General features: G+C 44.6%; 1 protein-coding gene across 6 annotated transcripts in view; it reads left to right on the forward strand.

The window, feature by feature from the left end:
- The first annotated feature begins 1,642 nt into the window (after positions 1 to 1,642).
- The window catches only part of SORCS2 (sortilin related VPS10 domain containing receptor 2), a 533,074-nt gene continuing 521,730 nt past the window's right edge, over positions 1,643 to 12,986 (forward strand). For all 6 annotated transcript variants that reach the window (XM_064418746.1, XM_064418748.1, XM_064418747.1 and 3 more), the window contains exon 1: positions 1,643 to 2,347. In XM_064418746.1, the coding sequence (XP_064274816.1) occupies positions 1,658 to 2,347 (690 nt within the window). In that variant the 5' untranslated portion in view covers positions 1,643 to 1,657. The remainder of the gene's footprint in view (positions 2,348 to 12,986) is intronic.

Raw genomic sequence — 12,986 nt, forward strand, 5'->3', positions numbered from 1 at the left:
TTACAAGGGTAGTGTTTCAGAGGGATGAGATACTGTGAGAAAACTAAATGGATGCAAAGTCAGTCTTGTCTCACACTCCTGTTTCACCTTCCTTAGCTCCCTATAGTTTCTCCTAGACCTTCTGAGCTTTTGATATTGTCTCCAGAATCAAGATCTGAGACCAAAAATTAACTTTCTCTTTACACGTCTGCTTGAGAAATTAATTTAATCCATGGCCCTTTCAGGAGTCCCAGAGGCAGCTACTGGTGACCTGGGTCATGTGGTGCTTCCTACCTGAGTTTCTGTCACTGCCTGGGCTCCTGGTGACAGGGTGTTTGAACAGAATCTCCATAACTGGCACCTGGAGACTCCTAGATAAGGGGCAATATCTTCTTTTGGTTCAGATACTGTGCTAGAGGAACAAGGGGGAAGGCTACATAGAGATTGTTTTGAGATTGTGGGGCTGTGCTTGGAACTCTGAAAGAGGATTTTATTGGGAGCTGCAGAAAAAGCACATGTGATTTTTAAGAAATAGTATTTTAATTTTTATTCTGCATTTCTTTTGAAATGGGAAGTCATCCTGAATTTGAAACTGCCTTCTGGTTTGAGCTATTACAGATATAATAGGGCAGGTTACCATAGGTTTCCTAGCACTGAAGGTGTGCAGCTAATACATAGTCATATAGCTTGCTGAAAGTAGTTTTTACATTAATTTGGTATAACCAGGTCACTTTAGGTCACTGTGGTAGTCATCACAGTCCTGTAAATGGTACAGTTAAACCAGTGGATACTATTTTTTCTATTAATCTTCCTAGAAAAGCCTTTGTAATCCTAATTTTCTAGGCCATTAGGGTAAAGGCAGATTACAGCTAAAGCTGGTTTATTAACTTTACTCACCTTGGGTTTAACCAGCCCAGATCTCCTTTGTTGGGTGCCTGTACCTGGAGTCATTACTTTTGTCAATGGTCTTTCAAACTTGTTTTCTTACATTTAGGCCTGAGTATCCTTATCTTACCGTGAAATTAGATTGGGCTTCAGAGTTGGCCCTCAACTGAGCAGCAGGTTGCAGCAGGACTTTTCCAGAGGTCCCTGCCAACCTCAGTTATTCTGGGTTTCTACCTGGTGCCCTCTTCACAGCATGTGAGGCAAACTGCTTCATGAGTTCCAGTTTATTCACAGCACACTGCAGTGAAGCAACAAGAGCACCCAAACTGTGGTGGCTGAATCTTCTTCCACCACTTCACCTGTCAGCTGAGTGATGCCACCCTGCACAGGTCTGGTCATAGTCCCTCCTGGCTGTGCCCATGGAGAGCATTTCTTGGGGCTGCCATGGTGCAATCCCAAATTACAAGGCACATGTCCCCACAGTGGGCAGCAACAGATTAGCAGTTGGCTCTGGACAGTGCAGGTGACAAGCCTGGTGTCTCCTAGGAGCTGAGGGGCAGAGGAATGGACAGGATCCTTTTCCCCATGGAAGCGCTTGTCTTAATGACAGGAATTGTATTTTTGCACTGGCTTCATTTGCTCCTCAGCTCTCAGCTTCTGACCACAGACCCCTTCTGACCATTTCACTGCAGCCTCCAGAGGTGGACGGCCAAACCAAGGCCATCCATCCCTCGTGTCCAAAGAGGCAGCGGTGGGTGCTCGCCCCCCGCACCCGCGCCGAGCGTCTGCGTGAATGTTGCTGCGGCGCTCTCGGAAAGGCTCTCCCTGGAGCTTTGCGGGAAAGTTCACAAGCGGCGGGGCTCCGCCGCCGCCGAGAGACCGGTCCCCGCCGCGGCTCCCGCGGGGCGCGAGTGCCGTGTCCGTGAGCGCCGGAGCCCGCCCGGCGTTTCGGCGCGGGCCAGCAGATGGCGGCGCCGCCCCGGCTGGGCGCGCAGCCCCGCGCACGGCGCTGCCGCTGAGCCCCGCTCCGGTTACAGCCCTCCCCCGCCCCCGCCCTCCGCCGCGGTGTCTCCCTCCCTCCCCGCCACCTCCCCGCCTGTCACTACCACGCCGGAGAGCCACCATGGCGCACGGCGGGCCACGCGTGTCCGCCGCCGCCGCTCCGCGCGGGGCTGCCCGGCTGCCGCCGCCGCCGCTGCTGCCGCTGCTGCTGCTGCTGCTGCCGGCGCTGCTGGGCGCCGCGGCCGCGCCGCGCTGCGCGGAGCCCTGCGGCCGCCCGCGCCCCGTAGCCCTGACCCGCGGGGCGCGCAGCCCGCCCGAGCCGCGGAGCGGCGGCGGGGCGGCGGCGGGGAGCAGCCGCTCCAGGAGAGCATCCTTGGCGGCCGGCCGGGAGCAGGTCTCCCTCATCAGCACCTCCTTCGTGCTGAAAGGGGACGCGTCTCACAACCAGGCGATGGTGCACTGGACGGGCGAGAACAGCAGCGTGAGTACGAGGGGCAGTGCGGGCGGGCTTTGGGGTCCCTACCCTTGCCGTTGCTTTGCTCTTCCAACTTGCGGGGAGCGACCTGCGCTCCGCCGGCCTCGGTGCGGCCGGAGCGCGCTGCTCCCGCGTCCCGCTGGCCGGCCCGGGGCGGGGAGTCCCCGCGGGCAGCGCTCGGGGTGCTGCGGACGGTGAGGTGCCGCCGGGAGGCGAAGCGCCGCCGCGGTCGGGCCGACCCCGCGTACCCCTCGCCACTTCCCCAGAAGTTTGGAAAGTTTGCGAGCGCGCATCTTGCAGGAGCGCCGGGTGCGCGGTGTGCGCCGCGCTGCGAGGAGGAGCAGGAGGAGGAGGAGGAGGAGGAGGAGGAGGAGGAGGGCGGCTTAGCTCCGGACCGGCGAGGCGGTGTCCCCGTGTGCGGTCGGCTGCCCCCGGCTCTGTGCCAGGGTATCCGGGTAAAGGAGAGGCACGGACGAACGGCGGTGCGGGGATTATCTCCTCCAGCCCCGCATGAAGTCCCAGATTAAATTGTCGAGGCTTAATCGATTCACCGCGACTCAGTCATCCCCGTGTAATCTCCCCCGCGCCGCGCTCTGCCTTCTCAAGCGCCGGGGAAAGAAAAACCCGAAACAAACCGAAAATGAAATAAAACGTAGCTCTGGGCTTGAGGTGATGTGAGCAGCAGGAGTGAGAGAGCGGGACGGCCCCGCCGGGCGCCGCAGGTGCGCAGGGATGTCCCGCAAAGGTCCGGAACAGCAGCAGCTCTCCGAGGGGGCTCTTACAGCCACATCGGTGCATAAAAACCTTGCGCTGGGACCAGTGATACTGCATTAGAGTATCACAACTTTTCACAGTTAAAGCAATGTGTCTTGCCTTTATTGTTAATCTGGTTTAGACAGCAGCTCTTACGGTGGGTGCCACTAATATTTTTAAAACTAATTTTCAGTTTCAGCTAGTCTTCATTTCTTTATGTATTAATGCATTAATGGTTGTGTATTCACACCGGTGGTTTCAGGGTTTTGCTGCTTCTAATTTGTTCTTCACTGAAACATTGTATCATAACAGTGGGCGTCATGGGTAAATATTACATAGCACCTTGCACTGTCTGTGCAACTTTATAGTCTGGAAAATGTTGTTAAGAAGGCTTAAGATGAACTTTCTCCTGGAGGATTTTTGTGTTTCTGGAAAACTCCTGGGCATTTTAACTACATTCAGCGAAGCTCTGACTCTGCTTGAACTTTGTGAATTTAGTATAAAGTTTACTTAAACTTGGCTTAGTTCAGAGTGTGTGTGTTATACTTCCCATAAGTATGTGAATTATCATCCTTTCTCTAGGACCTGAAGTCCTGGGTTTTTGCCTGTTTTGCTAGGGAGCCAGCCAGGATGTGGAGCTGCTAAGGCTCCACTGATGAGGATGCAGTGATTCCCTGGAGCATGCTGAGCGCTTATGTTAATGCTCTTGTATAATCGGGTGTCAGAGTTGAAGTCAGCATAAAGCTTGACACTTTCAAAGGCAGTTTTTGATTTGCTCAAGGAAGGAATTGTAAGATGATGGTCATTTTCTTGAAAAGAAAGTGTTGCAAATCAGCAGCATCAGCTGTTCTGATTCTGTCCTTCCTCCATTTCTCTGCTATTAGACGGCTGCCGTTTTTTGTGGACAGTGCTTGCAGGCAGTTAGGACAGCTTCCTTGAAGAATTCAGTATTAAAAAGTTGGCATAAGTTCATTTTTTGACATAGAAGGCAAGTAACAGCTTTCATGCAAAGCATTCTGCTCTCTAAAATGAAAATAGTAGAACCTTGCTAATCCACAGTTATGACTAGCAGTCTCGCCTCGCCTCTCTGCAAAGATTTAATAACAGATGCTGCAGTGAGGGCTTGTATTGCTAAAATGTTATTATTTTTTCACAGTAGGCTACAGCTCCCTTACTAGAATACTACCACATAGTCTCTTCAAAAGCAAAGATAAATGGCAACTGTCAGAAGAAATGAAAGTGGTTACAGTCTTTGCTGCAACTTAGCTGTTTTTTTTCTTTGGTTGGTTGCTATCTACTAATTCAGTATTGCAGAAGGACACGCTCATCATGAATGCCTTCAGATGTTCTGTATGTTATTATACATTCAATAAAAAATACTTTTGCAAGTTCCTTACAAAGTATGATGCTCACTCTGCCTGCCATCAGCTGATTACTGTCAAGCAAGACAGTATTTGAACAAGTGACCTGTTAATGAAAGACTTTGCTGCCTTAACCCAAATGAAAGCAGCCGGTCTTTGCACTGGATGTTTTACAATATGACTGTCAGCATTTTTTTCAGCTTCTTTTTTTGTTAGTTAGCTTTGTTTTATTGCATGCTTCCCAAAGAAGAGCTGATTTTAACAAAGGCTTCCAGAGAAAAATGATTTGTAAAGATAGTTCATAGAATTTTTTTTAAAGGAGAGGAAGAAATACATTAAGCTCACAGGAAACAGGATGGCCTCCAGAGAATTGGAGAGAATTTTGCTGCATATCTGTATGTTATATTGAAAGAATTGAAAATAAGCACCTGATCCCAAACATGTTTAAAGTAGTCTTGAAAGTCTATTTCTTTAAGTAGATATGTATGTATGTATTTATATTACTCTGAGTTGTTTGGAGGTAGGAATGCTATGATCCAATGGTTCTCAAACTTGCCACCTTATTCTGTGTTCTTAAATCTGTGGCAAGTTTTTCCTTGTCTTGGAAGCACAGGCTTGAGTCTTGAAGCTCTGTTCTGTCGCAGGCACATTGCAGCTAAGGGAAGGGCTGTCATTCCTGCAGTGGGGTTTTGGATCGGGCCCTGCGAACCTCAGGAGGCACTCAGCAATCTGAAAGTGTCACCACACACACTTGGCACCTCATTGGAGGTACTCAGCACTTTGTAAACCAAGGAGCTAAACTAGTTTCTTTACCCTTTACAGCTGTGGCTGAAAATTTGACAGTGATGAGCTCCAGATGACCACACATCCTCTTAAACACCTCACCTAGTAAAATAAATGAAGAAGAAATATGCAATAGGATTATTCCTTTGAGCTCCATGATGAAGAGATAAATAGCTAGAAAAGCAGAGGGGGCAGCTGCATCCCTCAGGGATGTTCACCTGCACGAACAGTTCATTGAAAGTGCTGCCACGGAGTACTTGTGTGTGGATCAAGGGCAAATACATAAATGTGACAGGGGCAGAGGTTAGGTTGATGTGCACATGGAGTTAAAAAAAATTATTTGTATTGTGTAAATCATCCTGTGCTGCAGTAGTAGGACTGTGAGATTTTTGGTTGCATGAGATGTCTTGAGAGAAACTAGGGACGCTATAAATTAAATTGATCCTCTCTCTTCCCTCTTTTCTGTACTGTAGAAGTCTGATGTTTACTTACTATCCTCTTGTAATCCTGTTAGTTTGGTGAGTTAGAGAAAGGGTGGCTTTGATGGCAAAGCAGAGGATGTGGTTGCATGGATTGTAAATTTGGCTTGGATCACTGGGAAGATCAGGGTACAATTCCTTGCTTTGTCAGGAGAGAGCTGTACCGGGAGATAGGCAAATTGCTTCCAGCTTTGTGTCCTCATTACTTTATTTTGTAGTCTAATAATTATTTACAAATGAACAAGAAGCATGTCCCCAACCTTTCTTTGCAGTGGGATGTATAGTCAAAACCATCACTGGTGATGTAGGTCTTGCAAAGCCTGTGCTTGTCACAGCAAGAATGTATCTGGTTAGTGAATTCCTGCAATTAGTATTTCTGCTCTCTGTCCCCTCTGCCCACAGAAAGCTGTTGTGTGGTCTTGCTTTCAAACAAAGGCTCATGCAAGTGGAACTAATTTTCCTGCCAGTCTTAAAATATCATAAACTGAAGACATGGCAGGTGGGTGGTGCAACACACCATTTACAGTGGGAAGGGCAAGTAATTGCCACCCGTGAAGCTGGTAAATAACACTAAAAATTGGACTATATACAGGTAGCATGCTAAAAGAATAGCCCTTGATGTGTTAAGTTAAATATGCATGTGCCCAGATTTACTAAAAATATGCAAGCCTTTCTGATTTGGGGGAAAAATAGTCAATTCATGACAGCCTTGAAAAATCCTGCTTTTACTTTGAAGAGACTTTAGACCCAGGAGCTTTTTTTTTGATGCTTAATAAGCAACTTTGTTTGCAAAACTATATTTTTTGACCCTCCTTCTGAATGCAGAATTCCCATTCTGCATTCATACTAGCCAATTTAAAAAAAAAAAAAAAGAAAAAAAAAAAAGAAAAATCAAAGCCAAAGCAGAAATAGGGGGAGAATGAGACTCGTATTCACAATTGATTTTGATTCAGGGGCTGCTGTTCATGCTGTGTGCAGACTGCTAAAGTAGTGTGAGCAGAACTTTGGCCAGCTACTTCCAAGTCTGCAGTTTCATGGTGCCAGTATGTAATTTTTTTGTTTGTTGTCAAAATATTAAGTCCATGCAGGCACTTATTTGTCCAGTAACTTGATGTCATGATCCTCCATAAACATGTTTGTTATGGAAAATAAAATAAATATGCACATACATTTTTTTGAGTCCTAAACAACAGTGACTTACCAAAAAGAAAGATTTATTGCATGTCTACAGATATTGCTACACACAAAACCCTTAGCTGACACGTACTTGTTTATATTTGATATACAGATACTTTGTTTAATTTAGAAACTTACTCTTTTTGATACAGTTTCACCATTATGATATGCAGAGGCTAGTGATCGCTACATGTATTCTTCTGGCAGATATTGCATTTAATTAGTTTTCTGTTTTGTTCAGTTGCAATCAGTTGTGAGGAAAACTATAAAAAGCATCGAGTTCAACATTACTGTAGCAGTACTGTAATGGTAAATGGAGTTATCTATGCAAACATGGACTAAAGTCCATTTGTAGTAAGGTTTGGATGGTGTTTCTGCAGAGTAGTCAGACTACATTTTATGAAACTAAAGGGAGCATGAGGTCAAAAATCCTGACAGCTCAGACCTTTGATAAATGGCAGATATATTGCAAAGTGAAAAGTAGATTTCCCATAGGGAGGATTTTTCTTAAAATTCCTTGAGATGATAGTGTGATTATAAAAACAAACAGAAACCAAACCCAATAATCATATTTGAATGGAACAGCAGAATCCCAATGGAAAGCAGAATGATTTTAATCTGATTGAAGTAACTCAGGAGTTTAAAATTTCTTTTTCCTTCTTCTTTTTTTTATTGGTATAAAGTTTCTGGCTTACTTCATCTATTTGCTTCTACCAGCCTCTGTTTTCCCTCTCTACCAGCCTTACATCTGGCTGTAAGTCATATTGCTGCCTGCTGACCTCTATCCACATTTCAGCAAATTCCAGTTGCTAAAGAGAAGGAAGATAGCATCTCTTCTCATCCCCTAAGTAGACACTTAAAGTTGATATAAACTTTAATTAGTAAATGTGTATTTCAGACATGCTTCAAAGTCCTCCTCCATGAACCTGCAACCATACCTGGTTTGCTGGTTTGGCTGGCATTACCTGGCTTGCTTAGGAACAAGCTGTTATAGCAAAAGTACTGTGCTGGTGCTGGGACAAGCTCAGTTTAAATCTAAGAGGGAAATTTGGCAGTGTATGCTCTAGAGAGACCAGATTGAAATCCTCCCTCTGATACTGCTGGTGTATTACACGTGCATGATAAACAAAGCAACCATAAGGGATAAGGCTGGGATAGTAGTTCACATATCCCTGTGGGAACATAATGCATTCATCCCAAGCTGATGGTCTTAGAAATCTACTGATATACATCTTTGGAGAAAGAATTGAGGGCATCCCTTTTGACTTTATTAAAATTCAATAGAGTAGAAGGTCCTTTTTTTAAAGAATGGAAGGGGGAAATTATGAGCTTTTCATAAAAATAGTAATTGTTCTGCTAAAATGGGAAGCTCTGTGAGGTATGGGCCACCTTATGAATTTAAAACATGAAACTGCTCAGATTACAGAAGCTTTTTTGCCAAGTCCTTTGCCTGTCCAAATACAATATTTTATGATTGTGTCAGTTAAGACCAAAGGTTGTTCTCATAAAGGAGAGAGAATCGGCAGTACAATCAAGTGGGATCCTTCTGTTGTTCTGAAAACACAGCTTCATTTATGCAAAAGCAGAAAGTATAGCTTGAAACCATTCTGCAGTATATGACTTCTTGCTGTAGCTCAGAATGAAACCTGATAACCTGAAACATCTTCAGAATTTTTATTTTCCAAGTCTCACATTACTTACCAAACATTCCCTACCAAACATTCCCATCCCCAACTCCTTGTCCCAGTAATAACAATTTAAAACTCTAACAAATCACCAATGACAAAGGCACTTCCAAAGAAATAATGTATGGGATCCTTTGCTGTGCTTTACTTCTTTAGGAAGGAGAAAATTTTCCACTGCAAGGGTGGTGAGATACTGGAAAAAGTTGCCTGGAGAAGCTGTGGGTGCCCCATCCCTGGAGCTGTCCAAGGCCTGGCTGCATGGGGCTTTGAGATACCTGGTCTAGTGAAAGGTTTCCTGCCTGTGACAGGGGGATTGGAAATAGATGAACTTTATGGTCCCTTCCACACCAAACCATTCAGTGATTCCAGGATTCAGCCATTAAGTCTGAGCTTGGACTGCTGCAGAGGGAAGGAGACGGGGATGGTCTCTGGGTCGATCCCTGACAATGTTAACAGATGTGCTTGAGAAAGCTGGGTACATCTGCTGGGCTTGCTGACTTTAGTGTGATGAGTAGAGAAGTGCTGGGCTTGAGAATCCTACTGGTGTCATCAGCCCTGGGTGAGGCTGTTGTGGAAAGAGGAGATGCTGAGTGCTGCAGCTTGCAGGAGATGCTGAGGTGCTGCTGCCTTGCAGGACTGAGAGCCCTTGGCAGAGCTGGTGACGCCCTGTGCAGCCCCCTCACCACTTCTGTGAGCTCTAAGCAAGAATTGAGGTGCAGTTGATGCCTGGGGGAAATTTAAGGCTTGGCCAGAGACAGAGACTGTGGTTCCAGCAGCTGTTGGATTAAATTGAAGCTGAACAGTAGTGCCAAAGAACTTTTGCCAGTTACCTCACCAGTATCTTCTGAAATATCACTTGCCTTATATATGTGATTTTGCAGTTTCCTACCTGCAAAGTGAGAATAATAGTACTTCTCCATCTCTTAGGATGGCTTTTGCCTAAAAAATTAGCTTTGCAATTTGATATTAAAGTAATGGTTATCACCATAACACCTAAAAAAGGCATAATTATGGAAAATCACATCTGTGATTTCTTTGTTCCTTTGACAGTACAGCCCAGGAATTAGAGAAGAAAAGACTCTCACAAGTCATGCAAACTTTTCTGCTTGTTCTGGTGCTTGTTTTGATCAGGGCTCCTTTTAAAGTGTAGTCCAGTTTAATTTAAATGCATACACTCAGTCACTTCAAGATCATTGAACAGTCTTAAGATTATGTGACTAAAAACAGTATCAGTGAAACTTAACCTGTATTTAATATGAGTTTTCTGCCTTTGTTTAGCAGTTTAATCAAACAACTATGTTTCTTTCTCAATGTTCATACTTTTTCTGCTCTTGTAGACTAATAATTATTTCTCTGAATAACATTTTTTTTACCTTTTAAGTTTTCTTTTGTAGTTCACTTTTGCTAGCTCTTTAATTGCACCATCTGGATAGGACAGTACCTAGATATAATAGTGCCTATTGTGTATCTGACAGACACATTTTTAGAAATGTACTTGCACACAGAGATTATTGTTAATTTCAGGCATCGTTCTAATCATTGTCATAATTATCTGTTTTCCTAAAAAGAAAATCACAGAACAGTAAATAGTTGGGGTTTTTTTTAAGGGAAGTCATAAAAATACTTTGTTCATTAACAAAAGAAAAAGCTGTTTTTTGTGGTTTCTGTGCAGTAACTATTAAAAATTTGTTCTAGATGAAGTAGATGTATTTAATGTTTCCCCCCCCCCCCCCCCCCCATTCACTTTATGAACTTTGTTTCTTTGTTACTGGAGGTACGGTAAAACTGCAGGAGTGTTGCAGCATCATATTTGGGAGCACCAACCCCTGTGATGTGTCCTTACTCCTGTGGAGCAGCAGGCCCATGTTCACTGGCCAGTGTGTTAAGTTTTAGCAGATGGAAAGCTACACTCTTGTGTTTAGTGAAAACACTTTTTTTTTTTTTTAATCACAGTAACTGTCTCTGGTCTGGTCCCTGGACTGAAAGTGCCCAGGGAAAGAGCAATCTTCCCCCTGCATGTGTATGAGCAAGATATGTACTGGGGTTCTGCTCTCGGTAACATTTAGGTGCTGTGTAATACCAATAAATAATGATGATGATTGAGAATCGAGCTGTTCCACCTGTAAATTTTACCAGTGTTCAGCCTGGCCTCTCTAAATGAGCTATGGTGGAGAAAAGTTGCTTTTCTCAGGTGGTGAAGAAGAGCCTGTTTATGATTAATGCATTCCAATGCTTCCCTCCACCAACAATTGTCACTGCAAGACAGATGCCCAAGGGAATGGAGCTGGAGGCTGAGAGGAGTATGTTGGAATCACTCTTTGAGCTTTCAGCACTGTTTCACAGTGGTAAATGTGACTGATTCTGAAGAAATTGTTGTTTCTTCATTGAAAACACAATTGTATCAGTGGTAGTAGGTTGCCATAAAATCCTCAAGGGGTACAATAAGGTATTTTTCCTGTGTTTCCTAGCAGACAGATACCTTGTAACTTGGTCTTTTCAGAGGATTGGAACTGTTTGTGAAGTCTAACACATCTGAATCTGCAGCAGCACTCATTAAATCTTGCCATTTATGGAGAGCAGAATACACTTTTCTCAGCTCTTGTTTTATGCTCGCAGCAATTGTTTTGGGTGTTCAGCCTAAGGAGGCACCAGTGTTAACACAGGCAGAGATAAGAGTGTAACCCTGAGGGAACTCGTGAGCCCCTTTAGTATGGGCAGCTCTAGTTTATGCATGGTTTTTGAAGGGCTCCGTGGATGACATATAAAACCAGAGATAAACCAAACAAAAGCAGCATGGGCCAGGAACAGGTGGATTAGTGGGTTGCTTTCTTGGTGCAGAGATCTTTACTTCAATTCCCACCACCAGTGAATGGGGATCCAAATGGATGTCATGCACATATGCAGTGCTCTAACAATCAGCCTGGTATAGAGCTCATGAGGTGAATTCTGGGGAGATTTGTTGTAGCAAATGCCTGAAGATTCCAACAGAGCTGGCTGGTGATGCTAGAGCACATGGGACTGTCACAGATGGACTGATGCTCTTGTGCCCACCTCACCTCAACCTGCAGTGATTTTCCCAGTAGAAAAGGAAGTCAAAATCAGATTGTTATGATCTGCTATGTGCTTGTACTTACAGGCTCTAATCTGGATGATTCTTAACTAAAGAAACCCCAGTATCCTACTCCATGGCAGGTTGGAATCACTAAACTTCTATCTGTGAGTTCCCAGCTGGTTTTGGGAGGGATCCCTCTGTGCTCTTTCTGAGCACTTTGTGGGGCCCTGTTGAGAATAGGGAGGGTTCACATTAGATGTGGCTGCCATACACTGCTCTGTACATGTGCTAAGTGAACTTCATTCCTTCTGGCCTCTCTCATTTTACTCGTGTAACCTGCACTAGTTTAATTGCTGTGCATAGGGCTTTGGAATCTTCAGTATTGTTGTATTTTATGAGGTTAGAGCATAGAGCTTTCTTCTCCCAAGCACAGATGCCTCCTCATAGGCAGTAGGACTCCATCAAAGTTGCAGTTTTTGATGTAAAAGGCCATTTCTTAATTTGCTCATTTGTTTGGCTTTTAATCAGTGGTTTTCTGTGTTTCCCTGCCTGTTACCCAACCACAAAATGGTGAGTATGTGGAAAGGTCTCAGCTGCCTTGAGAGCAGTCTTGAAACATGTTCTTTACCTTGAGTGAGAAGTACAAGCTGAACAGAAACTATGCAAAACACTTATGCTGAGAGCTGTGTCCTGAGCACCAGTGACACGTTACAGAGGACTGACAGTGGTTGCTCTTGACATTCATGCTTGGGGTAGAAAATTGGGAAGCTGTTACTATTAGTGGTTCTGAGCTTTTCTTTCTCACTGGGTGAGGGAGGCCAATACTGGTGGAGTCAGCTGAGATCTGATCCTCTTCTTTTTGTAGTTTCCCAGTCTAATAGGAAAAACAAATATGAAAGAATCCAGAGTTTCTTCTTTCCTCTCTTGTATGTGACATCCACCAAGGTGCTGCTGAAGAGGATGTATGGATAGAGCAAAAGTGTCCATACTTTTTGAGCAAGCAGCCCACTATCAATGTACTAAATTTCTCTCAGGTCACAGATACTATTATTTAACACTGTCTAAAACACTGTAAAGAAGAGAAGCAAAAAAAAAAAGTGTTGCATGTCACCTGAATAGCATTTTTCTAGCTCTGTGAAACCCACTTTCTGATTCCCTGATTAAGTTGTTGGTTCCTGTCAGCTTCTGTGAAGTAAGATGCAGAAGGAACACATTCCCTGCATATAGGCTGAATCAGGCACCTTTGCTGAAAAGTTGTACAATGTAGCTCAGTGAACACGTTTTCAGTTCATAATGAAATACATATGTTCATCTTCCTGTAGCATCTCTCAAGGGCTACTGGGCAGAGCACTGAGG

This window comes from Passer domesticus, chromosome 4 (genome assembly GCF_036417665.1).
Source record: "Passer domesticus isolate bPasDom1 chromosome 4, bPasDom1.hap1, whole genome shotgun sequence".
Taxonomy (NCBI): Eukaryota; Metazoa; Chordata; class Aves; order Passeriformes; family Passeridae; genus Passer; species Passer domesticus.